General features: G+C 47.9%; 1 protein-coding gene and 1 pseudogene across 1 annotated transcript; both read right to left on the bottom strand.

Moving 5' to 3' along the window:
- Positions 1-256: 256 nt before the first annotated feature.
- LOC135397696 (uncharacterized) lies at positions 257-4087 on the bottom strand. Its single transcript, XM_064629301.1, has 3 exons — positions 3958-4087; positions 1451-1600; positions 257-1166 (listed from the first exon to the last, which is right to left on the bottom strand). The coding sequence occupies exons 1-3, from the start codon at positions 4042-4044 to the stop codon at positions 897-899; spliced, it is 507 nt and encodes a 168-aa protein (XP_064485371.1). The 5' UTR covers positions 4045-4087; the 3' UTR covers positions 257-896.
- A 1361-nt stretch (positions 4088-5448) lies between these two features.
- Positions 5449-10894, bottom strand: LOC135397695 (B-box type zinc finger protein ncl-1-like; annotated as a pseudogene).
- Between the last annotated feature and the right edge of the window lie 16888 nt (positions 10895-27782).

Here is a 27782-nt window from a genome sequence, read left to right as displayed (position 1 = left end):
AAGATAGAATAGATTTCAACGAGGATTGTCTCCCGTTCTGTTACCTCGCTTTGCCAGAAATTCCAGAATTAGAGAGTCAATTAAGGAATTTCAGGCAATTACTCATCTTGTAGATACATACTCTCTTCCAGAGGATGTCCGCCTGGCCATAGTACTCAACTGTACAAAACGACATGTGTGCTGCTCATAGCTTTTTATAAACATCTGGTAAATGCAAAAGAAAAAAGAAAAAAAACACCCTGTACAATTCTTCCTACGAAGTTGTGCTTTCCATCTCAGTGGTCATTTACGGGTAAAAGAACTGATCGTACCTATGGCCCACATTGATAGTTGAGTGCTCGCCTCGGAGAAGTTCGCTAGCCTTTCGCCAGTGACGCAAACTTTGATGATCTTGCATCAGCTCTCCTGCACTTTCTTACCCGGACGCTTCATTAACAGAAGTTTTTTATTATAGGTGTTTCCGAGGTCTATCAGAATTTCTTGCTTGCTCTGGGTTCCAGTGCAGTCTTGTTCCAGGTTTCGATGGAGCTGTTGGTATCAGCCTGAGCCTTGCGGTACTGGATGTGTAGCAGACTTCTATACTGGTAACAGAGCTGAGGAGGTTGTTGGCCCCCCTTTTGGTATTGGTGATGACGAATGAGATACCTTCGGTGGTCTTTTGCCTCACATCGACAAGAGCCATGAGGTTGTTGGTGCCCATGGGGTGTTCAAACGCTGCGCACTCCCCGCAAACAGAAATGTCGCAGGTCCTGCAGATTAACTGAAGAGTTTCATTCTTGTGGCGAAAACAACGTGCCGTTTGATCGGTTTTTCGAAGGTTTTTTCGATAGATCTGGTTTTTGGGATCGAATTGAAAACGCGATGGGTTTGGAGCCAATGCATGAATTGGTGCGCCATTACACAATTGAAACATATGTATGGACGCAGTCAAGGCAGCGTGCAACTGCAGGAGCGGCTGTGTGTTTGCAGGCAGTGCATGTGAGGCAAGAGGGATCGAGCACCAAGGTCTTGAGGATGATTGATGGACGCAGCTTGAGAAGAGTCCGACAGTGCCCTCGGCTGGTAAGGTCGTCTCCTGCAAACACAGAGGGCAGTTCCAACTTGTCGGGGCTTGTCTGATGTCTTTCCAGGCCCAATTTGCAGAAACTGTGCAGACAATTGAGTACCTGCGAATCAAATATTATATTTTGAGTCTTTAGTTCGTTGAGCAATGAAGCATCACACGAAACAATATGTACGTTCCGTTCGGTGACGATGACGGCATGAGACAAGAGCGCTTAATGCTTTCCCCGCAGCATAAATATGAAATGCGTCGGGGAAATTCCTCACAATTTCTTTTTGTGCAATATTTCGTGTTTGCTTGCCAGTGAGACGTTGCTCTTGTTGACGCGAACACATTAAATCTCAAACTCATCCCCACCACCATAGTTACAATGAATGTGAAATCTACCTTAGGAAATATGAAGGCGTCGTAGCAGCTGGCACACTTGGTGCTGATGGTAATATTCGCATTGACGCTTCTCTGGACGGAACGCGGCGTGCCAGGACAGGCCAGGAAAGGAGTCAAGTCAGGTGTCCCGCTACTTTCTGCTGCGTCACCCTGGAAACGCAAAAATATTTAGTTTTATAGAATACGCAAAGTAGGGCTTCGAGTCTTAGGATTTAAACAAAAATAATGCCTAAAAACACACGGCCGCAAAATTTAAAGCAGTACGAATCTATCTGAAAATTTTCGGGTTTTGGGGGTTCCAACGAGTTGCAGAGAGCTCGACAAGAAAAGTAATTCTCTGATGCATGGTTGACGGGGTTCATTTCGTTTTGTATCGGGATTGCCTCGCATCGCGGTTCGCCGTTCCGCAACAAGGAAAGTAGACTCTTTTACGCAATCAGTCTTTCACTTAAAATACGCGGTCTATCAGTGTCCGCGTCATACTCAATAAATGACGTGAGAGAAGCAGGTGTATGTCACTCCTGCTTGTCTCTCGATATTTAGTGAGTATTTAGTGACTATCCGACATGAGGACATTTTGTGGTCATCTCGAACATTTGCCAGGACAACTTGGAAAGAAAAATTCAGCGCCTGAGGTTTTGCTTTCTCATTTTTTGTCGATCATGCTTTCCTTCATACTCAAACTGGACAAGGGAACACACGGATGGGAAACTGTCTTCTTGAAACGGTAGCTAGTTGTTGGAACGCATATACCAAAATAACACGTCATTCTGTGCAAGTTCTAACGCGTAACAGCGAGTGTTTTTGTAGGGCAGCTTCTTTCCTCCAAATTTGAGTGATTAGAGATTTTTAGCAGACGCCTGATGACGTGGCCTTCGATGTCCCCTCGTCTGCGGCTTCCAATCAACAATACGATTCTGAGTCATGCATACTGTCATTGGCTCCGGTATAGGTACGAAAACTTCCCGGTAACTAACGGTCTACTAGAACTACCTAATGGCAGCGTGCATGACTCAGAATCTTATAAGTTGATTGGGTGCGGCAAAAACGGTACTTCAAAAGCCACCTTTATAAACTGTCTACAAACACTCCGAGAGTTGCAAAAAACTCCAGAAAATAATAAGCGCCGAAAAACACCCTCCCGAATATGCCAAGAAATAGCTCTGAAAACCAGGAAGCCGAATTCGTGGGTCTTGCAAAGTTTTTCATTGAATTCATGCTCCAGAGTTGTGACCTTGCGCCTCACATTTGACCCCCGCTGTAAACACTACCTCTTGTTGTTTACCGAGCAGCAGTGTATGTAAAAGAACGTTTAGTAAAATATTGCGGCAGTGTTCAGCCAGCCAATCATTATTTCTTTCTTGCAGTAGAGTATATAGAAGCAAAATAATGAGAGCAAACCATCATCATCCAATGTCGGCCTTATTGTGTTGCAGTTATGTTAGCGGGGTAAAGTATTAAAAAGTAAATACGAGAATGTTCGCCAAAATGTTCATCCTGAGACACCTTCCTCGAGTTTGCCGGCTCTCCCGCACAATGAGATAAACAACAAACTATCGGCATCTATTTCGCCATTACCTAGATCAGCTCGGGAACAGCCGTGTTCCCGAGTTCTCGCGACCACTCTGGATGAATATTCATTTCAGCGCGTACTGTGTAGTCTGTCCTTGCCTCTTCTAGTCCTATATTTAACTTTCATGGATTGCAACAAATTGTGTTCGAGATACTAATCTTCCATGAGCAGTTCCTCCTGAACCAAAGGAAGACCCGAACAATACGATCATTGTGTTCAGAATGAAGCCTCAGGTCTGCGGAGCCGATATTTCGACTGTTCTATACCACGGTGGTTCTACTGAGTCACAAGAAGAATCGTCTGTCCGAAATACCGCCTCGTGACATGAGGCTCCGGTATAAACGCCCGGATACAGCTTTAAAGAAGGAAGACCGAACGATGCGGAAACTGTCTTAGGTCTGGAGCCGATATTTTCACTGCTCTACCGAGTCACTAGAAGAATAGTCTGTTCGAAATATCGGTTTCTGACCTGAGACTCCGGTCTAAACTCCTGGATGTAAGTTTACAGAAGGAAAATCGAACGATGCGGAAACTGTTCAGGATGAAGCCTCAGGTCTGGAGCCGATATTTCGTCTGTTCTACCGTCTCCGTCTGCTCGAAATATTGGCTCCTGACCTGAGGCTCCGGTCTAAACCTCCGGATGCAAGTTTACGGAAGGAAGACCGAGCGATGCGGAAATTGTCAAGAATGAAGCCTCAGGTCTGAAGCCGATATTTCGACACTTCATTGGGTCATTACAAGAACCGTCTTTTCGAAATATCAGCTCCTGACCTGAAGTTTATTACTCCAGCAGGACACAAGGTCATTGCTTAAACAGTGGCTTAGAGATAGCAATGTACCTAACCCAAGGTCATTAATTTGTTCGCAAATTTGGATATGATGCTTCGAGCAGCTGTGGAGGCTCTTAGTACATAAAAAATACTGCAGGACTTACGTTTACTTGAGGGAAGTACGGGACGCTGTCATTGAAGTTACGGAAATGTTGAGGGCATCGAGAGGCACAGTGCTGTAGAATGAACATTTGACTTCCACTGACGAAAGAACAGTTACGTCCGCGTGCGTGAGGGAACGTCTTCTTCCAATCTTCTTCTTCTTCTTCTACCAATGAGATAATGGCCGTGAGCCACTAACATGAGCCAATCAAAACATGGCCGTTTGGAGCGTTTGCACGTGATGTTGTTGTCGTCCTTTCTGATTCCTGCCTTATTTTGGCCAACGACACCCAGTGCAGCTTAGATTCGAGTCTCTGTAGCAGAGAATGTTACCCGTTGCACGCCGTTATTCGTACAAGATGACTAATTACCTGCATGAACTAACTTCTTAATTAGGCTTAGTAGATAGCAGATTGAGAGACTATCTAGAACAGAGAGAGATTATCCTAGTTGCAAGCCATGTCACTTTTTAAAAATCCTGAAACACGCACGTGCGTTAAAATATCCATTCCCGAATTTTGATATGGAAATGAGCCGAAAACAGAACCGCTGCGACCGGGAACGCAGGGAGTACAGAGCTCATTTCACGTCAGAGGGCCACGTGATTTAGGGCGATGGAGATAACTGGAGTGGGTGCCGCTCAGCTGGCCAGATGAACCGCCTTGCGGCCCAGATAAGCCTCCGTCTGCAAGGGTGATGTGCTCCGCCGGCGCCTTTTCCAGTTTCGGCTCACTTGGATACCGAAATTCAGCGGTGGATATTTCACGGCACGCGGTCTTTTCTTGATTTTTAAACGATAGAATAGATCTCAACGAGGATTGTAGAGGATTAAATTAAGGAATTTGATTTTGTAGTTTGATCCTTTGTTCCAGAGGATGTCCGCACGGCCATAGAACTCAACTGTAAAAACGACATCTATGGTGCTCTCACAAAAACACACTGCTTACTGCTGTAGTGCTGTCCATCTCAGTTGTCACTTACGGGTAAAACTGATCTTACCTATGGCTCATGTTGATAGTTGTGTGCTCATAACACTTACAGGCGATGAAAATCCCTTGTAGAAGTTTCAAGTATTTTTCATGCGTCAGTGTGTGCCCGGTGAACAACCGTGAACCCGGTCCGGTGTCTTACTCTGCGTACCCTGTAAGCGTGACCGTTTGTTGTAGGGAACTCCAGCCCTGCCCGTCAGCCTGCCTCTATCAGAGTTTGTCCATAAGCACAAACATACGCATAAAAGTGAGGGATGTGGTTAGGGATGTGGTGTAAAGGTAGCATCACTTATCTGTACTCTAGAGGGTACATGTTCAAACCTACGCTGGATTTCTTTTTTGTAAATTACTCGTTAACAATTATTCAAACCACGGACTGCCTTGAGAGGGCCTAGGTTTACTCTTCCAAGGACAAATTCATTCCCTACGTATACCAATCCCATCACGCAACCGCTACCAACAGAAATAAGTGCCACCAACGAAGAAACGCCACAAACACTAGTATCTTCGGAAACTTTTAGTGTGATCCAACATTCAGAACAATGACTGGTCGTAGCGATAAATGTAGAGTTTGCAATCCTTGCTAGCAAGTATAACGGAGTTGTCGTGCGTGAGAGCTACATCGTAGCACCGTGCATGCTTCACGTGGCTTTCGAAGGCACTCAAGAGATGACCGTCTTGGGTAAACACCCTGATGTGGAAATAGTGGTGATTGTCCGATACCACCAGATGACCATTTCTGTTGATGCAGACAGCTATGGGATAATTTGTTACACCCGCTCCACCAATGAGCCTGAGAAGTGCACCTTTGTAGGAGAACACCTTCACACAATGGGCTCGATTGTCCGAGATAAAGGTTTCATCCTTGTCATTTGCTGCGACGCCGTTCGGGAACTCGAGGTGCTTGGAACAGCTGAACTGACTCAAGATTTCCCCAAAGGTCGAAGATGATAACGCGCATCACTTTGCATTCAGCGACGATGATTCGCCGTTTGCTGTCGACAGTGACTGCGCGCGGATGCTCCAAGACTGAGGAACCAAACTTTGGCAGGAAATGTCCGTATTGGTTGAAAACTTCGACCTGGTGCGTCTGCGATCGCTCGGTGACTGATGGCGCCAAAAGCGCAAGCGACAAAAAGACGGTTTGGATAATGTAACTGGCCGTCTTTCCTGCCGCACTCTCCGAAGCGTAACTTGAACCTGCTGCCGCCTCGGTCGAATACCTGGATAGGTGTCGTTTAATGTCTGCTATGATAATGTCGCCTTGAGCACTAATAGAGACTCCAGACGGTTGCGTGAACTGTCCCTCCATGACACCGAACTCTCCGAACTTGCTGTGGTAGCGAATTTTCTGGCGCTTTATTGGGGACATGTTACGCAGGATGTTACCCATGGCGATTGAACTGCGCAGCGGGCTAACGTTGGGTTTCGAAGGGTCAGGCCCAGAGGGAACTGTTGGGTTTGTTACCATGGACCATTTTCCCGCAGAAGGCAAGAACCTTGTAGAACATGGGTCATTGCTTGCAGAGCAACTTGCACGACTGCAGTAGGTGGGCTCACGCATTAATGATGTGCTTGATGACTCGTTGATCGTTCGAAGAGGATTTTGGGAATATCTGTTGGAAGGACTGTCGATGGTAGGGGCCTTGATATCGGGTCGTGAATACGCTCCACGCAGCCAGACTTCGGAGCGCTGCTGGGTACACGCCAAGGAATTTCGGATGCTTACTTGCAAGGCGGTGAAGTTTGGCACGAACACCAGGTCCATGCCCTGCAAGTGTGTCTCAGGATTGAAGGTCATTATTTCCTGGAAATCTGTGTCCAGCAGTTGTTGAAATGCTAATAATTCCTTGTTCGTAGAGGAGAAGTTCGCTAGCCTTTCGGCAGTGCCGCAAACTTTGATGATCTTGCATAGGCTCTCCTCCACTTTCTTGCCCAGGCGCTCCATTAACAGAAGTATCTTATTATAGTTGTTTTTTAGGTCTATCAAAATTTCTTGCTTGCTCTGTTCCAGTGTCGTCTCATTCCAGGGTTCGAAGGAGCTGCTGATATCAGCCTGAGCCTTGCGGTACTGGATGTGTAACCGACTCAAAGTTGTTTCTATGCCGGTCACAGAGCTGAGGAGGTTGTTGACTTTCTTTTTAGTGCTGCTGATGACGAATGAAAGACCTTCGGTGAGCTTCCGCCTCACATCGACAAGAGCCATGAGGTTGTGGGTGCCCATGGGGTGTTCAAACGCCGTGCACTCCCTGCAAACACAAATGTTGCAGGTCCTGCAGATGAACTGAAGAGTCTCATTCTTGTGGCGAAAACAACGTGCCGCTTGATCGTTTTTTCTAAGGTTTTTTGGATAGATCTGGATCTCACCCAGTGTGAGAACGCGGTGGGTTTGAAGCCAATGCATGAATTGGTGGGCCATTACACAATTGAAACATATGTAGTGGACGCAGTCAAGACAACGTGCAACTGCAGGAACGGCTGTGTGTTTGCAGGCAGTGCATGTGAGACGAGAACGATCGAGCACCAAGGTCTTGAGGATGATTGATGTGGCGCAGTTTGAGAAGAGTCCGGCAATGCCCTCGGCTGGTAAGGTCGTCTCCTGTAAACACTGAGGGCACTTCAACTTGTCGGGGACTGTCTGTTGTTTTTCCAGGCACAATTTACGGAGGCTGTGCAGACAGTTGAGTACCTGCGAATCAAACATTATATTTTGAATCTTTTGCTCGTCAAGCCACGAAGCATCACACGAAACAACATCTAAGGGCACGTTCCGTTCCATGACGACGGCGGCATGAGACAAGAACGCCGAATGCTTTCCCCGCAGCATCAATAGAAAATGCGTTGTGGAAATTCCTCACAATTCTTTTCTGTGGAATATTTCGTATTTGCTTGGCCTCCTCATTAAATATCTTACTCTTGTTGACCCGGTGTCGAAAACGTTCGCTGCTATGCTTACTGTGCGTTGTCTAGAGAACGCATGGCTTACTAGACTGTTGATGGAGTTGCTCGCTTTGCGAACTCATCCCCACAACCATAGTTCGTATGAATGTGAAAGCTACCTTAGGAAATATGAAGGCGTTGTGGCATCTGTCACACGTGGCGCTGATGGTTCTATTAGAATTGAGGCTGCTCTGGACGGAACGCGACGTTCCAGGACAGACCACGAAGTCACCCGGCACGCCGCTCTTTGCTGCGTCACCCTGGAAACAAGGCCACGTAGTACTTAGTTTTATAACGCACGCATATATCGTAGGTAGGGTTTCGAGTCATGGCATTAAATTGGAATAATACAGATTAAGACAAACTGCGCTTTTGGAGGTTTGAGTCAATATCCGAGAGGTCGGGAAGAGCACTGTTCCTTGATGATGTATGGTTGGCGATGTTAGTTTGTCTGGCCTCACATCGTGAATTACCAGCCTCCGCAACAAGAGTGGGTGACTCTTTTATCCAATGAGTTACCCACTTAACAATACGCGAAGCATCCGTCTGATACTAAATATCGAGATATCGTCTGATATCGAGAGATCACGAGATTTAGTGAGTACTCAGTGAGTCTACTCGACATGAGGACATTTTGAGGTAATTTCGAACATTTCACAGGACTACTAAAAATGAAAGGCAACCGCCTAAGGTTTTTCTTTTCCTTTTTTCTGTCTATCATGTTCTCCTTCTTTCTCAAAGTGGACGAGGGAACACACCAGTTGTCTTCTTGAAAGGTTTGCTGGTTGTTGGAACACACACAGTAACATGACATCTCTGCAAGTTCTAACGTGTAACAGTAAGCGTTTCTGCAAGATAGATTCTCATTCTTTAATGATGATTTAATGAATGATTATTTACTGAAAATTCTCAGCATAAAATAAACACACGCATAAAAACACGTAACATTTTCCCCTTTTCGACATAAAATAAACGTCAAAAACACCCTCCCAAATATGCGATAAAGCAAACCCCGAAAACCCGGAACCCTAATCATAGGTCTTGGAACTTTGCGATTTGTGCAAGGTTTTCATTGGGCCTGATCCTCCACAGTTACGACCTTGCAGTGTATCTAAAGGGCAGTTTCGTCTTGCTTCAGTGTCCAGCTCGCCAATCTTTGACCATTTCTTGCAGTACACTTAAGAGGAAAAAATAATACGGGGAAACCATCAACATCCAGTGTCGGCATTGTAGTGTCGTTATATTAGCAGGTCAAAGTTTTCGAAAGTATAAATAGGATTAACACTGGGATGTTCATCAACACCTTCGACTTTTCCGATCCCCCAGCACAATGAGGGGTGCAAAGTTAACTATCGGCATCTCTTCGCCATACCTTGACAAACTCAAAAAACGCCTGCGTTCCCGAATTCTCGCGACCACTCTGTATCGTCCAGTGGTTCACAGCCTTTCTTGCTCCATGGATACCTTTTGTAGTTCATCGAAGCGTTATCCCCCTCCCGCAATTTTGACTCCAAAGCCATGGACGGTTCAAGTTCTATTTTTTTTATTTTAAAGTACTGTTTGCAAGACAAGAGCCCTTCCAGATATTTCGACTGTTCTATGTGACTAGAAGAACCGCCTGTTCAAAATATCGGATGTTGACCTGAGGCTTCGGTCTAAGCTCCCGTACACCAGTTTACAGAAGAGAGGCCGAGCGATCCGATAATTGTTGTAATGAAGCGTCAGGTCAAGAGCCGATATTTCGACTGTTCTACTGGGTCACTAGGAGAACCGTCTGTTCGAAATATCGGCTGTTGACTTGAGGCTTGTTCTGAGCTCCCGTACACAAGTTTACAGAAGAGACCGAGCTATCCGATAATTGTTGTAATGAAGCGTCAGGACAGGAGCAGATATTTCGACTGTTCTGCTGGATCCCTAGGAGAACCGTATGTTCGAAATATCGGGTCTTGACCTGAGGCTTCGCACTAAGCTCCCGTACACCAGTTTACGGAAGAGAGACCAAGCGATCCGATAACTGTTTTAATGAAGCCTCAGGTCAGGAGCCGATATTTGGACTGTTCTACTGGGTCACTAGGAGAACAGTCTGTTCGAAATATCGGCTGTTGAACTGAGGCTTCGTTCCGAGCTCCCGTACACCACTTTACAGAAGAGAGGCCGAGCGATCCGGTAATTGTTTTAATAAAGCCCCAGGTCAGGAGCCGATATTTGGACTGTTCTACTGGGTCACTAAGAGGACCGTCTGTTCGAAATATCGGCTGTTGACCTGAGGCTTCGTTCTGAGCTCCCGTACACAAGTTTACAGAAGAGAGGCCGAGCGATCCGATAATTGTTTTAATGAAGCCTCAGGTCAGGAGCCGGTATTTGGACTGTTCTACTGGGTCACTAGGAGGACTGACTGTTCAAAGTATCGGCCGTTGACCTCATGCTTCGTTCTCAGCTCCTGTACACAAGTTTACGGAAGAGAGACCGAGCAATCCGATAATTGTTGTAATGAAGCGTCAGGTCAGGAGCAGATATTTCGACTGTTCTACTGGGTCACTAGGAGAACCGTCTGTTCGAAATATCGGCTGTTGACCTGAGGCTTCGATCTGAGGTCCCGTACACCAGTTTTGAGAAGAGAGGCCGAGCGATCCGATAATATTTTTAATGAAGCCTCAGGTCAGGAGCTGATATTTCGATTATTGTACTGGGTCACTAGGAGAACCGTCTGTTCGAAATAACGGCTCTTGACCTGAGGCTTCGCACTGAGCTCCCGTACACCAGTTCACTGAAGAGAGACCGAGCGATCCGATAACTTTTTATTGAAGCCTCAGGTCAGGATCCGACATTTCGACTGTTCTGCTGGGTCACTAGAAGAACCGTCTGTTCGAAATATCGGACTTACGGTTGCTTGTGAAGGGAAGTAAGAGACGACGCTGCTGTTGTTGAACATAACAAGACGAACGAAACTGTTGTGGACGCCAACAGGAACAGTGCGAGAGAGTGTAATGCGTAGAGTACAACTGTAACGTTTGACCTCGACTGAGGAACTAACAGTTACATCCGCGTGCGCGAGGGAACGTTTGCACATGACGCTGTTGTCGTCCTTTTCGATTGCCTTATTTTGACCAACTGCATCCAGTGCAGCTTACATTCGCGTCTCTGTACCAGAAAATATTACATGTTGCACGCCGTTATTCACGCTGCCATTTTGTAGTTTCACCCAACTGTTTGCGCTGCAAACTACGAGGTATCGGAGAGCGGATGTCTCTAAACTCCTGCAAGTAATCATGGAAGGCCGCCTGCACTTCATTTTGGGTAAAGTAAATGCAAAGTAGCATACGTTCTCTACGCTGTCACGTAGATAATTTTTCCTACGAAGTAGTGCTTCTCATCTTAATTGTCGCGTGCGGGTGAAAGAACTGATTTTACCTATGGCCCATATTGATAGCTGTGTGCTGATGACAATTACAGGCGATGAAGTTTCAACTACAACTGGCAGGCAAATAAGGACGTAGTTGTTGTCCTGTCCATAACAGTATTTCTCTCTTTGTTGGTCGCAATAACTTTTCAATGCGTTTGCATTTAGTCCTCGCTACACAAGAATCGCGACGTGGTATATCTGTAGCCACGGCGCCGCGCGCATGCTCGGTGATTGGAGAGGGAAGGAAAAAGGCGCGTGGCGAGTGCGACGTGCGACGCGGCCACAGCGCCGGCACGTCTGCACTCGGCAATGCAGCTGTGGTGGTCGTCAGGTTCAGACGTGTCTACGTGGGCGCGCCATGGGTTATTAAAGGGACTGTCGTATCGACCGCTGATCGATTCCAAAACGACAGTGAAATGCAATTCCCCGTCCTTCACTGACCATGACTCCGAAAGTCCCATCCCGATCGACAGAATACTTTTTGCGTAATTCGTGTGTAAGCGGCGCTAGAGCAGACGTCGGATGTGGGCGTCAAGCGGAACTCCCTGCCAAAAATCTTTAGCAACGTCATAATGAATCTGACCAATAAGGACGCGGCGAGCCAGAGTCGTCTTGCAGCTTGCATGAGTAAGGTCAGGGGGGGCGAACGCACAAACGAAGATGTCGGACTCGGAAAGCGAAAGTGCGAATCGTGCTGTTCAAATGCCTTTAGTAATAGCTCCGGTGCCGAATACATGTTTGATGACGACCCATATTCGACTGATCCGCTTCCTATGCAAGTGGCTCGTGATGTCCGTGCCGCTGCTGCGTTAGCGCAACAGAACGAACCTCAGGACCACGGATTTAGGTAAGTTCATGATGGGAGTGCTCAATACTTGATCCTGTGACATTCACTGCAACGCCGGAAACAATACAAGTGTTTGTGCTTCCCAGGAACCGGATGAGTACCTATGCTGCAGTGCTGGTAAAGTGGCAGAGTTGTGCAATGACGGCGAAATACAGTGTAGCACGCAGCACACTCTGTTCCCAGATCTCTGTCTTCGGCCAGAACTTCTGGTGATGTATCCACCGCAGTATTGCAGCGACGATCAGAGTCTTCGCTTACTGCACCCACGAGAGAACAGGTACGTTACAGGCACGTTGAGCAATCCTTATTTTCGTCGTTGTTTGCACACACGACGAATGCCCCATGAAAGTTACGAAGACTCTAACTAACTGTCCAACTCAAGGGACTGGTTAGGAGGCTTTGAGGTCAAATGATTGTCAGGAAATTACTGTACTACGTGTTTAGGAACGTGTCCTTTCTTTTTACAGCTACCTCGGGTTCACTGCTTATTGCGTGTCTACAAGCTGGGTTTGGGGATTCCTTGGGCCCAGGAACAGACGGCAGATACCTGGGTGTGTTGTCCGCATGATTCGCCAACGTTTTGCATCCCCGTCCTATCAGGTCTATCATCGCTTGTGTGCCTCATTTCCTGTACACACCTACGACATGATAAATTTGTGCAGTTTCTAATTGAGAAGTGAGAAACAGAATCTGTGTTACCACAGTCATCCCCAGAAGTGCAAAGAAATATGCAGGAGCAATAAAATACCTGGTCATAAGTGACAGTTATGCTTTTAATGGTAGTGTCATGCTTCTTATCGTTGACAGTATTGTAGCATGTAAGGGACATGGCATGTCAAATAATTTCAGGTAACGTTTCATAGCTTCACTAATGGTTCAGTTGCACTTCGTTATCATAGTAAATGATACATCTGTCTGGGAATGTCCACAATGTGTCCCTCCCATGGAAGATTCTTCTGCCTTGATGCAGCAAAAGTTGCTGGCAGTATATATCTTGCGGTGAAGTACTTCAGGCGCTTCCTGGAAGGCCGCAAGTTCGCCATATACACTGACCACAACCCCCTGTTGTACTCTTTCATTTCTTCTGGATCTAACTACGTGCCTCGTGAGATTCGCCACCTCTCATTCATTTCGGAGTTCTCCACCGACATCCGGCACGTCAGCGGCCTCAACAACATCGTCGCTGACGCGCTCAGTCGCATCGGCGCCGTTTCACAAGAACCACCACAACCCCCAGTCGCGTTTTTCTCCTGGGTGGCCTTGGCCTAGTTCCAGCGCTCCCACGGAGAACTTAGGAAGCTCTGTTCCAACACGAAGTCAAGTCTTCCTTTCGAGGACCTGCTACTGCCAGGAGCAACATGTCCCGTCGTTTGCGACGTTTCGTTGGGCAAACCCCGACCTTTTGTCCCGGCGCCCCTGCGCCGCAAAGTCTTCGAAGCCCTTCACGCCTTATCCCACCCTGGAGTCCGGGCATCGCAGAAGCTGATCTCTGATCGCTACGCCTGGCCACGCATGCAAGCCCAGATCAAGCACTGGACGCGTTGCTGCCAGCCGTGCCAGCGAGCTAAAATACAGCGTCACACCTCAGCACCTGTAAGCCGTTTCCTGCCTCCAGATGTCCGGTTCGACAAAGTCCATCTCGACATCGTTGGCCCTCTGCCCCTTTCGCAGGCCAGCGATACATACTCTCGGTCATCGATCGTTTCACCCGATGGCCCGAGGCAACACCCATCCCAGACATAACCGCGACCACCGTTTCCGCTGCCTTCATGAGCACGTGGATTGCCCGTTTTGGAGTTCCGTCCACCGTGACAACTGACCGTGGACGGCAATTTGAGTCAGCGCTTTTTGCTGCCCTGACCACTCTACTGGGTACGCAGCGCATCCGCACGACTGCCTACCACCCGGCAGCAAATGGGTTGGTGGAGAGGTCCCACCGCCAGCTCAAGACTGCCCTCAAGGCGTAACCTAACCCGACGTCTTGGACGGAGGCCCTCCCAGTCGTCCTTCTTGGCCTGCGCTCCGCTGGCAAGCCTGACCTGGGGTGCACGTCATCCGAACTCATGTTCGGGACTACGCTTCGGCTTCGCGGCGAGTTTATATCCCCCAGCAAGACCTCGGGTGTGCCGGACGCCACAGAATACGTCAGCTGTCTTCGGGCCATCTTCGACACCATAGTGCCCGTGCCTCCCCGCCATGGCTCTTCGGCAAAGCCGTTCGTCCATCAAGACCTCCGTACCTGCACGCACGTGTTCGTACGTGTCGACAACGTACGCAAGCCGCTCCAGCCACCCTACAACGGCCCTTACCCCGTCGTGAGTCGCACACCCAAATTTTACACCCTCGTCATGAACGGGAAGCGCGACCAGATTTCCATCGATTGGCTGAAGCCCGCTTATATGGAGTCTTCCATACTTCCCCCTACAACCCACTTTCCAGTGTCGGTTCCCCCTCCGGACTCTTAACCCACAAAGCTGCGCCCTCAAGTCCGCTGGGCACCGGTCCTCGAAACCATCCGCTCCATCGCTTCGTCTGCTCGCTAGAGGGGACCTACTGTGGCGGCTCTAGTGCCATCGCCGCAAGGCTGGCGCCAACCACGAGCTGGCACGAATAAACCTGCATCAGTTCTCTTCTGATCTTTGCCAATGAAGGTTGTATCCCTGTTCCCTCCTTCAGCCGTCTTTGCGTCTGTGTTCTGACAGACTGGCACAACTTCGGCCAGCGTCTACACCTCTAAAATCGAAACTGTACAAGTAGCCACGTCGCAGCCGCCGCTTTCGGCGCCGGGGCACTTCCAAGTTGCGAATGGAAGGACTGAACGGGGCGAGTCGCGGCACACTTGCAGCAGCAGTGCAGTGCAGCCTTATTGAACATGGTGGTTCTTTGGCTACGTTCTTAATGTTCCACATGATGTTGTTACAATGCACTGCTGCTGCAAACTTTCGAAGGTAATGACAAAACATGTTTCCTCTATAAGCGGCGGCGAGAGGAACTTCCTTCACCCTTGGCCTTGTATGTCCCGCGCTACCAAATGGACTGGCAGATCTCGAGTATTATGTCACATAAAACGGATGTCGCCACCAGACGATGGGATAGATGCAGGGGGCACACATCAACCCGAACCGGACCGAACCGAACCGGTATTCCGAACCCGTAACCGCAGTTTTTAGAACGGTTCGGTTCAGCTCCAAGATGGCGCTAGTAATTACGGTTCAGTTACAGCTAAAAATAACGGTTAATTCCGGTTTTCGGTTCCGGTTCGCTTCGACGCTCTGGTGCAGATTTTGAAATGTAAAATAGCACGATCGCTCAGACCATGCAGATGAACCACATTTTGTACCCAAGTCAGGTTTGGTTGTCAATATGACGTCCAACACCGAGGAACAAGTGGGTGACACGCGAGTATAGGGCTTGAGATCAACTGGGAAAGATTGAAATTGCTGCACAGCTCTAGGAACGCAGTCTTCACTAGTGCTCGACGACGCTAAAAGCCTAGGCTGCGACCAATCAATCCTAGGATAGTTGAAGTCTCCTAATAAAAGGATGGGGGTGTCCGGGTAACGAGCTATGACAAGATTAATGGCGTCATGCAGGCTATCAGTAAAACCAGTTACACCGGATGCTGGGGAGGGATATGCTTAATAGAAGGAAAACAAAGCAAAATATGGAAATGTCAGCCAGGCTAATGCCGGCTTGCGATTCAAAAAAAAAAAAAAGAAACTCATAATAAACAAAAAAGAAAAGGAAAAGAAAGAAAAACTGTTAGTGCAGCACAGGCAGGACATGGCAAAAGAAAGCCCAGTCAGAGGGCAGACGCGAGGCCCGAGTTTTTCAGGAAGTGGAGCAGGGCTGTGGTGACGGCCCATTGGGTAGACCGAGGGGCGGGACCAAGGAGGGTGGCAATGACATTGTCTTGCGCCCAAGCTGCATTAGACGGCGACGGAGGGAAAGCCTGCGTCCACCGCAAGACTCGACGCACAAATGCTGTTATTAAACACCCCGTTGTACACATCGACTAACCTTTGATCAACAGGTATAAAGAACTATAGGTGCATGCTTTACTTACAACAAGGTTGTAATGACGTACAAAAACATAAAATGCGGTCGCAGTTATCTTGTCTCAAATGCATGCAAGTTTTGGCTTTACACTACATGTAAGACCGCAACAAAGTATTCCTTGTACTTATAGTATTCTTAGGCCTTCTGGCAGCACTTGCTAGCGATTATACATACTAAAATTCCTACTGAATTGCATTGACTTAGATGTATGGATAGAAAAAAGCTAAGAGTCGTCTTCTGCTGTTCTCTGTTCATAGACAGTGAGATTGCATGTGAGATGACATTACTTTTGCAGCATACGCAGGACCAACAGCAACTGAGCGTCTGCATCACCCTTTCTCTCTTTGCATCTTCAATCTCTTACATCAATTGTGCGCTCTTTCGGACATCTCCATCGGACCTACGGGGCTCAAGCATCATCATTATGGTTACAGTACTGAATGCTGAAATGGGAGGAAGTTCGATGGGTGTCAGGAAAACTATAACTGGGGGGGGGGGGGGGGGGGGGGGGGGTAACGTTGGTTTCGTGCTTTTCTCCTCATTTCCAGTATGGTCTGCAGGGGCTCTAGTACATTTCGGTATATAGGACATTCTGGTACGGACATCGTGGTGCATGAACATCTCAGTACAAGAATTGTCGCGTAGGGAAAATGTCTGCACGCCAGTTCGTCGCCATTACAAGTGGTGGAAGGAGTCTATGGAATTGTTAGTCTTAACATGAACGTCCAGGAATTTGAATAAAGAGTTCATAAATTTTCTGGACGTTTATGTTAAGATTTTTAACAACTGCATAGAAACAAACTTGTACCGCAAACCAACAGACTCCGAGCAGTATCTGTCATTCAACAGCAGCCATCCGCGACATACTATATTAGCCATCCCTTACAGTCAGGCCACACGCTACATAAGAATCTGCTTCGGGGATGACGAATTGCATGTCAACCTTGACAACCTCGAAGAAACCTTAGTTAATCGACAATTCCCGCCAGAACTAGTAAAAAAATCCCCTCTTAAAGCCCGACATACGAACCGTACAGACCTTCTGAAGAACTCTGAGCAGCCTGAAGACAACGTATTCGTCAATCTCACTCTAACCTTTAACGGTAATATACCTGACCTTAAAAATGTCCTACAACGGCACCAGCCACTTCTATCCCAGTCGAAACGACGAAAGGAAATATTCTTTGCACCACCCCGCATAACATACCGCCGCGCGTGGAACATTCATGACCATTTCATACACGCGAAGATCAACATATCGGATCACACAGTCAAAGACAGCCACCCTTGCATGGGAGGTATAAGATGTTAATTTTCTAGATTAATCTGATGCAGTACACAGTACAAATTTTAATTTCCGAATTAAGATCAGTGGCGATCACGACTGCAACTTCTCTAACGTCGTATATTTAAAGCAATGCAATTTTTGTAAAGCACAGTACGTTGGCCAAAGTGCAACAAGTTTCAGAATTCGATTCAATAATCATAAATCTGATGTGACAATGAAACCAAATCTTCCGGTCTCCCGCTACTTTGGCGAACCCGCGGCCATTCCTTCAAGGACATAACTGTATCCACCTTACAATCAGGTTTCAGACCCCAGCACAGCAGGCAACAGCATGAGTCATACTTAATCCATATATTCAAGTGCATAAACCAAGACCCGGGCATATTGTCCACAGCCCGGAGCTAGAGCTCACGACCAAGGTTGAGTTCACGGACCCAATTCCGTTCTTTCTGCTGCTGACAAACAAGGATCAAGCTCCTGGAAAGCCACCAAGACAAGCACCCGCTCCACATGCGGATTCCCTATGGTCGCCACCCGGCCGGTATTTATCCCACTTAGCTGGTTATTCGCTCGTTCTGCCGGTTGCCGGTAGAAAGGTGATACCGACAGCCTTTTGGGCGGTATTTGTGACTCAAGACATTTCATATAAGCTTTTTCGAGGTTTTCCCTTCAACATTCCACTGCAATCTCTTACATCAATTGTGCGCTCTCTCGGTCTACTCCATTTGATCTTCGAGGCTCAAGCATCATCACCATGGTGACAGTGCTGAACGCTGAAATGGAAAGAAGTTCGATGGGTGTCAGCAAAACTAACTGGATTCGTGCTTTACGCCTCGTCATTTCCAGTATCATCTTCAGGGGCTCTAGGACATGTCGGTACAAGACGTTCCGGTACAGGACATTCTGGTACGGACATCTCAGTACAAGAATTGTCGCGTAGGGAAAATGTACCCCCCCCCCTGTATATATAGTACTTCACTGGCTTTGCACTGGGCTTTCAGTGGTGGGTCTCACGTATCACGTTCCACGTGCCTTTATTACGCCACCCGATCAAACATCGCCCACCTGCGCACTGCGAAACAGCTGTCCAGGGTTCTCTGATGATTGTGCTCTGTCTGATGCATGACTGGATTGGCGATGACGAAGACAGATCAATGATAGAGGTTGTATAAATTTCTGTAAAAATCTACTTGTCCGAGGGAAAAGATAGGGTCAACTTCGGTAAGCTTTTGCCACGACTTAGGGCTATACAGAAGACCATAAAATACAACGAGATTTTTCCAAGACGAGGTAACGTTCTTGTGCCAGAAATAGACGGCCCATGCAGGAGATACACCAACCCATGTACATTCCCCAATAGCAATATACCTTTGTTTTATGCTGATGAAAGGGTAGTTTCATTGCCGGTGGTAATGTGGTGAAATGGAATACTGAGTCTCCTCAGAGTGAGGATCGAAGTCCTACGGCGTCCAAAAAGGTCAGAAGGGCGTAGAGGGCAGAGCGCTGGTTGGCTGCATTTGGCCATGGACCAAGCAATTTTGACAAAGACAAGAGGCGAGTGGTTCACGAGGGCTGATATTGTGAGCAATGGAGCAGGATGTGCTCTAGATCTTCCAGACCACCGCAGTGACGGCGTCTGGGAGTGCCAACTTGTCTCAAGCGGTAATGCCACTGACCTGTATAAGGCCACATTGAGTCGTACCCGATGAATAAATGCGGCGTCTTGACGAGAGGCGTTTCGCGGCATCCGAAAAGCGAGCGTTGGCATTCCCGCATTGTATTTGCAGCGGGTCAAAAAACGGGTGTGAACGTAGTCGTTTTGGGACGCGCAACCATCACACTAGAGGCTTCGCTCCACCGCGTACTCGTCTGCCCACGAGAGACATTTCACAACTTCCATTTCACTGAAAACCATTCACTAGAAACAAGAACAACACATACACAGAGCGCCACTTTTGAACAACACTTTAATGCATGCAGATTGAATCCGCTCTTTTTACGTACGCAACAGGTACTCCCTCTCCCTTCCTGTCAAGGCCATGCTTTCTGAGCTAACACACGTGTCACCCGCTTCCCCTATCAACGAGACTTCCCTAATCTCCCGTTCCCCGTGTTCCCTATATCTTCCATCTTGGTTCTTTCATATATCCCATCCCAACCACAATCCCTAGAATGTAAGAACAGATTTCATTGTGTTTTTTTTATATTTGTTTTTGTTTCAGTGACATTTCACAAGTAGAGCTGAGATTTACTCCTATACCAGAATGCTCACTAGTTTGGTACCAGTCTCTACTCTGCAACGACCACAACCGCTGCACGTTTTTGTACTGTTCTGGACTGCAGATAGCGCAGGAGGAGGATACAGTCAGAAGCGAAAATCACATCAACTGTTGTGAAGCGTGGCCGAAGGGCTTTCAACACGAAAGTGCGTAACGTGGCGTTCCCTTATGCGTGTCTTCCCACTTCGCCTATTCCCATTTCGCCTTATACTTTTTAGCGAATTATCTAGCAATCCCTTAGGGGGTTCACCAACTTCCAACTCAAGGGGGTCCCATTTGGCCTAATGTATTCTGTAGACAGTCCCACTTCGCCTACTGATCCGTGTCACGTGATGAAAGGCGGTCGTCCACTAGCGTGCTGCCAAGTCACTTTCGCATCTTCACATAACTTTACAACCTCGTTGGTTTTATTCAAGCATAGCATTGTGTTAAATGCATTTTTTAGTATTTCCTGAAAAGTAAATGCGAGAAATTTGTTATTCTTTGTCGGGAAGTCACAGTTAGTTACGTATCTCCACATAGCAAATTTATCCCTTTGCTAGTTCTGTTCAAGCGTGATGCCAAAAGTCACTTTACCTGTTATATTTCGTATCTGTGTGCTAAACTAATGAGGTCTGTCACAGGTCACGTGCACAGGGACCACTTCACGATCATCTGGTTGGTCACGGCGTACCCTTCGCCATGCCTTCGTGTACCCTCCGCTCTATTCACGAGTGGAGTTTTCTTTCTCTCTTTCTTTTTTTTTTTTAAGTGAGCAAAAATAAAAAAATCTGCCTCTTATTTTTGTTTATTCCAAGTCAAATTCCCTGAGCCGCACGAACAACCTGTGTCTCTGCTAGTGATTTTGCAAAGTGGTACACTCTAAAAACTGAACTTCACTGCACAGCACATCCTGCGCCAACCGTTACGACGAATGATGGGATTATCGCCTCTGATTCGAGGAGAGAGGGAGGCGTACGCTTTTTTGTGTCAATTATCACTTATCCAAATTGACACAAAAAGGCGTACGCCCCCCTCTGTCTTCGAATCAGAGGCGATAATCCTATCATTCGTCCCTATCATACGTGGCAATGGTTGGCGCAGAGCGTGCTATGCGGTGAAGTTCAGTTTTTACAGTGCAGCAGGTCCATTTCGGTGTCCAGTCTGTATGGAAACTTATCTATTTTTTACGTTAAACATTCATCCATCCATCCACTCATGAATCAACGAAAACGTTTTACTCGATAATAATCTAGTCATTTTATTATTTGTGGTATCGCACACACCTTCGTTTGCAAATGTAAAGGGTCCTTGTTTCGGACGATGTAAGGCTGTCGTAGGACGAGCGCATTCATTTCTTGCAGACATCACTATCGGGGTGACGCATGCAAGTAACGCCCACTTGTCGACAGTCCCGTTTCGCCTAAAGCCAGTCACCCCTCCCGCCTCTTTAATCCGATAATCCGGATTAGGCAAAACGGGAATAGGCGAAATGGGATGTAACCCCCTTATGTGCCGCCACCGGCCTTTTATGTCGGGATCAAAAAATGACATCGCTGAAGAATGTACAATCCCAGGCAGCACTGAATCTTGGACCAATATTGGTTGGTCATTGGAAGGCTTGGTCCAATATTGAACCAACTTTGCCAATGGCCAGCCAATAATGGCTTCTGCATGCAAATATTGGTCCAACATTGCCAATTACCAGCCTATGTTGCCTGGTTTGCTATGTTGGCGGGTTGTTTTTGTAACGCGACCGTGGATCAATTAGAAGATCTACAGAAAGAAGAAAAGAAAGACGAAATAAGTAACCTCACTTTTGATGGTGGATATTATACTGGATAATGCTTTATTATTTGATCGACTGATCGTTGGCGTTATCACGGAAGAACTGGCACATTCTAGGCAAAATGAGCTTGCCAATATAGGCAATATGGGAAGCGCAATGGCAATTTGAGAATACAATATTGGCATGCCAATACTGGTCCAATATTGGGCCACGTTGCAGTTACAAAATTGTGCCAATATTGGCCCAATCTGTGACTAATATTGGCGTGCTGCCTGGGATGCCGTCTAGAGCAGCTCAAGGGCATCGTGCTGCGATGTTCTTAGACGTCCATCCAAAGCAGAATTCTGGTAATATAACGAATGACATACTCTGTAATAGACGAGATAGCAGTATACACGGAAGTAGTTGAAAACACACTTGCAATTTCATCCCTCTGCGACGCCAGCGCGAATTTTTATTATATCATACCCCTCCCATCTCGTGCTTTCGGCGAGCAATGAATGGTCCTATTCATTGTACTCAGGGTGTCGGAGCGAACCGAAAACCGGAACCGAAAACAACCGCTATTTTGGTGCGAACCGGAACGGAATCGAAATGGTACACGTTTTTTTTTTCGCTCAGGAGGGAAACCGAAAAATATATTTAACGGTTTTCGGTCCAAGAAAAAACTTCGCCAGTTTGGACTACGGATAGGCAAATGAAACTGACGTCGTGTGCTCTGAAGTCATGTTATGGATACTATACGAGGGTTACGGTTACGGTGGAATGTATGTCGGTATACTATGACCCTTAGGTTCCCTTTGTAATGGTTTATTGTTCGCGCACGCACACAGACTTAGAGGTACATGTGACTCCCTAGCAATGTGCCGTAGTGTTCGGTTTAATTTGATCCCCCCAAACTCTCCTCAACTAAACAGCGACCTAAGGGGACTGCATACCGGCTTCTTTATCGGTAATGTCGCGCAACGCGCCCCTTGTTTGAGAGCAGCTAAGTTGAATAGATAGAGTCGAGAGCAAGCCCGTACGAAGTGGCAACTCTTTTGTGGACAGGACACGAAGAAAATAAAACGGAGCCGTCGAGCGCGTTTGTAAGTGAAGGTGTTTCTCGATTTGCGTCGTACTCGTGCGGTGGTGCTTGCTGGCTAGACAGTAGCAACAGACATTCGGATGGGACGCGATCGCTCCAACCCAGCAAGAAAGTACTTTACGTATGACATCACGACAAACAAGTCCGTTTCTAGCATGCGCTTCAAGATAGGAGAAAGCCCATTTGAGCAGACAGTAACCTGCAGGAACCAGGAGCTACCAATTTCACAGCTGTCTATTAATATTAAATACCATGTATGCGGAATAAACGGGTTTACATTTTGTGACATCGATTTTTTTTTTGTGGGGCTGAATATTCCCAGCAGAAGCGGAACCGGTTAAAAACCGGTATGACCCGTTATTTATTTATTTTTTTTTGCTCCGGAGCAGAACCGGTACCGGATCGTTTATGATGTAACCGGAACGAAAAACATTTCGGTTCGACACCCTGAGTACTACGCTATCTCGGTTGTCTCAATTCATTGCACTACGCTAAAAGCGCAAGCCTATCTTCTGTTTTGCATCTACATTCTCAAGGATAGTTGTCGATGCACCCCATAAACTGAACTACGACTGCAGAAATCCTTCACATCGTGTGTTCAGCCTTCTTTGCATTATATGCCACGTGAATCCACATATATGTACATACGCAATGCAAATATTCGACAGAGTATGCCGTCATTTACGCACTGAGTGCGTCCACAGCGCTCAGAAATTGAGGACTCCTTGGGCATGAAAGTCAAGTGGAGCGTACGAGCAGACGACTAACGCAGGTGAGCAGATTGACGTCATAGGTACAGACCCAGCCAGTACCCAGGAACCCAGACGGGATGTTTTGAGTGCGAGTAAAATAAGCATGGGACAAGATGTGCCCAGTGCTATTTATGGACATCGAGGATGGTGAGATGCTGTGCAATTTGAGCACGCTAACGGACGAGGACACAAGGAACCACACAGGACAGGTCCTCGTCCGCTAGCGTCCCCAAATTGCACTGTATGCATTTCCACCAACTAGCCCAACTTTCTGCACTTGAGACGCTGTCCCAGTACATTTTGGCGTAGTGCGTTTATAATTAAATGAACGCATGTGCTAGTGATTTTCGGGAGTCGAAAGGGTTCATACTATCAAAGGGAATCAAGAGTTCTTGCTGAAGTAAGTGACGAAGAAGCGCTAGAGGCATCTGCTGTGCTCGCGAAGAAAATGACTAGAAGGAGGATAGCTAGTAGGTAACTGCCGTGCAACGGCCTGTGACAGCGGTCGAACAGACAGCGGACTTGGGCCCAGCTAAGCGAGCAAAGAGCTCTTCTTTAGCCTCCCGGAAAGGGCGGCTACGTTTCTTCTTGGGTGTGCCTACTTCTCCCCTTGGACTTGCCGGGAGTTGTGAAAGCAGCGAAGGCTGCCGGTATGGCAACGCCCCTTGTGGGCGGTCTTGACGGTTCGTGGACAGCATCGCGGACCTTTGCATCCGAACAAGATGTGGCCATCTTGAAGACAGCTGGCGTCCACTCTATCCCAGTGGCCTTGGTCCCCACCGACGGTTCGAGGGTCCGACTGGGAAACCCTAGGCTTCTGCACTCACAAATGGAAGCAATCTCATCATCATACCGCGATGTGGCTGAGGTCAAGCCTTACTCGTCGGGCGGCGTCTTGATCCGTACTGAAAGCCTTCGTGTTGCCGTCGACTTCCTGTCGTGCTCCCACTTCGGGTCTTCCGCGGTGAAGTCGTTCATCCCCTCTCACCTTGTCTCGATTAAGGGCGTCATTCGCGGTGTGGACACCTCACTTGCGGTTGGAGACCTTTTGGAATCATTCTCCTCTGTGCATGCCATCTCCGTGCAGCGTTGTTCTAAAGTGGACGGGGGGCAGCGCATTTCCTTGCCCACAGTCATCGTCTCATTTGCTGGCTTTACGCTTCCTGCGGAGATCAAAGTATGGCCCTCTTATCTTTCCCGTGTTCTCTTTTACTTCGCACCCCCGTCAATGTACCAATTGCTATCGCTTCGGTCACGGCGTTCGTAGTTGTCGCTCCAAGGCTCGATGTCGAAAGTGTGGAGGTGAGCACAATGAACCCGACTGTACGTCCCCAACGATCACCTGCTGTCAGTGCCACCAATCACATTTTGCGGATTCTCCTTCATGCCCGGCTAGAGAGTCCGAGCAATGCCTCTTGTCTGTTATGGACCAGCGGCATTGCTCGAGGCAGGATGCCATACGCGTGGTATCTGGGCGCGGCGCATCCTATGCGTCCGCGGCCAGCGCCGCTAGCACTGTCCCTGTAGCCCTTAATCAGTCGTTGCTCATTGATCTCATCAAGACTTGTGTTACGCAGGCGCTGGAAAAGTTCTTCTGCTCTCTCATTCCCACCGCTGCCGTCGCTAGTGCCTTGCAGTCGACTTTGGTGCCGGCTGCTAACGAGCCTCGACCACAGGAAGGCGCATCAGGTGTAGCCTGCACCAGAGTGCGGCTGCCGGATAGGCCGCTTCCTGATGCTTCATCTCTTCTTTCTACTGACGACTCCGAGATGGACCTTGCGGGCCCCTCGCCTTCGGCTGAAGGTCAGGCAGGTCAGCTTTCTCCATCGTGTAGAAGACGGAAAAGGCGGAAACGCAGGGATAAGGCAGGGAAGCCTGAGGATATTCTGACCCAGCTAGTCCAAACAACAATCGTCAATGACTCTCAGCCTTAGCGTCATTCAGTGGAACTGCCGTAGCGTGTTATCGTCTCTAGTTGATTTGCACCTTCTTATTGCCTCCAATTCTCCTGATATTGTCCTGCTACAGGAATCCTGGCTTCGACCTAATGACAATTTTATTATTCCTGGTTTTCGTGTATTTCGTCTGGATCGTTGTTCCGGCTCCTCTCGTGGTGGTGGTTTGCTAACGCTCGTTCGAAGCTCTCTACCGATTCGCTGTGCGGTAGCTTATGCCTATAACAGTCACATAGCAGAGGTACTCGTCATTTCCATTGCGGCCTCGCAGGGTCCGCCTGCATATCTCTTGAACGTCTACTTACCCAGAGGTTGTGTGCCTTCAGCAGCGGCCGTACTGGATCTTTGTCTGCTTCGGTGCTCCAATGACTGTCTAGTTGCTGGCGACCTTAATTCCCACCACCAGTCCTGGGGAGCATGTACAGACTCTCGCGGCAATCGTCTCTTCTCCTGGCTCACAGGTAGGAGCTTCTCAGTAGCAAATTCTGGCTCGCCCACATTTTTTAGAGGAAGCCATCAGTCCGCCATAGACCTAACCTTGTCGTCGGGGAGATGCTCAGTCTCCACCTGGTCCCCTCTCAACCAGGGCTACTGCAGTGATCACATTCCGCTCTACTTCGTCTGCCATACCCCTGTGGCTCTTTCTGGCCCGAACTTCTCCTCCGCTATCTTTATCAACCACCAGAAGGCCGCCACGTTCTTGGCAGCCCACCTGGAGGATCTCGTTGTGGACTCGCCGCCTTCCTGTACAGAACTTCTCTCGGTCAGCGATAAGATAGATAAGTTTAACTGGATTGTGGTGTATTGGAGCCGGGTGGCTGCCGTAAGGGCGCCAGCAGCTCCAGTTCTTACGCGTTAAAATATAATAATTGGGAGTGATGGAATTTAGAAGCGGTCTTTTATACCGCTGTCTTTTAAGAAAACGCAGAGCGCTTTCAGTGCTTTGGATTGTTGGTGCCTTGTGGGCCATCTTCCGGTAATCTTGCAAAAGGAGAAAGGCCTGTTGTCCAGTGCCGCTAGAGTCTGTTGGAGTTTAAGTCTGGCTTGGCTATATTCTGGGCAGTGCATGATTATGTGGTGTGTATCCTCTGGGACTTTGCATCGTTTGCAAAGGTCTGAGTCGCAGAGCCTTAGCTGGCGCCTTGTAGTTCCTGTGTACAGCGCTCCAAGTCGTGTGCGATGTATGGCTGTTTTGACTGATCGTTCAATTCCATTTGGAATTATGCTGTCTGCTTCAGAGTCGATGAATGCAAGGTAGTCCTTTGGTCTCATTGATTGTTTCCAAATTGTGCGCGATCTTCTTTCTGTACTTTTACGAAGAAGGCTCTTGGCATCTGACTTTGTAAAGGGGATTGCAGATATCCTACTTTTGCTAAGGGCTTCCTTTGCAGCTCTGTCTGCGCATTCATTTCCGGAGATGTCGCAGTGATACGGTATCCATTGGAGTGATATATTGTGTCCTAAGGCTTCGGCTTCGCTGTGCGCCTTCATGATGTTGTAGACAATACGGTCTTGTGGGTCCTGCTCTTGGATGGAGTAGAGGGCCGCTCTGGAGTCGGAGCACACTACCCATGTCCCGGCTTGGGATTTTCTGATGTGGCGTAGAGCTTTCAAAATTGCATGTTGCTCTGCTGCTGTAGATGTTGTCTTGTGGGACAACCTGTACGCTTTTGTTATGCCGTCGGTTACGAAAGCACTGGATGATCTGTTTTTCGATGTGGAACCGTCGGTATACACCTGCATTGCTACCGGGTAGTTTTCTTCAATATGTGAAATGGCTAGTGCTTTTAGGGCCACATGTGGTGTTTCGTTTTTCTTGTCAATCCCTGGTAGTACTTCAGTGGAGATCTTTGGTGGGAGTAGGAGCCAGGGGGCCGTGTCCTGATAGTGTCTTTTTGCACGATGCTTAGGAAGAATGCAGTCAATGTATCGGATGGCCTTATAGATGCTACATTTGGTGCGTTGCTTTATCTTGTCGATGAGGGGGTGCCCGTAGTGTCTTGTGAGGAGACGGATAAGGTGCCGCTCAGTTTCTTGTTTGCGAAGGGTTTGGATGGGTGGCTCTCTTCCTTCGGCAAGTACTATATCCGTTCTGACAGTTCTAGGAAGTCCCAGGCAGATGCGTAGATTGCGACTTAGGATACGTTGCAGTCTGTTATCCTCAGACGGAGAGAGATTTTGAAGGCAAGGGATGGCTGTAGGCTATTGTTTGCCTGATGAGGCCACGGTGCATTGCTTGAAGAGCCTTGTTGTTACCCCATCGGTATCCGCCAAGGATTTTCATTATGTTTGTGTAGGTTCTTGTGGATTTTTCCAGGTGGTTAACTTGGTCACCCCATGTTGTATTCCTGTTGATGGTGACTCCCAGGTATTTGTGCTTGGTGACCCGCTTTATTTCGGTTCCGGCCACTGTGAGTTTAAAGTTTTTCAGCCGTTTTCCTGTAAAGGGTAAGTAGACGG

The sequence above is a fragment of the Ornithodoros turicata genome, chromosome 6, assembly GCF_037126465.1.
Source record: "Ornithodoros turicata isolate Travis chromosome 6, ASM3712646v1, whole genome shotgun sequence".
Classification (NCBI taxonomy): domain Eukaryota; kingdom Metazoa; phylum Arthropoda; class Arachnida; order Ixodida; family Argasidae; genus Ornithodoros; species Ornithodoros turicata.
The sequence above is the reverse complement of the archived record's forward strand: the minus strand, read 5'-3'. Positions and strand labels throughout refer to the sequence as shown.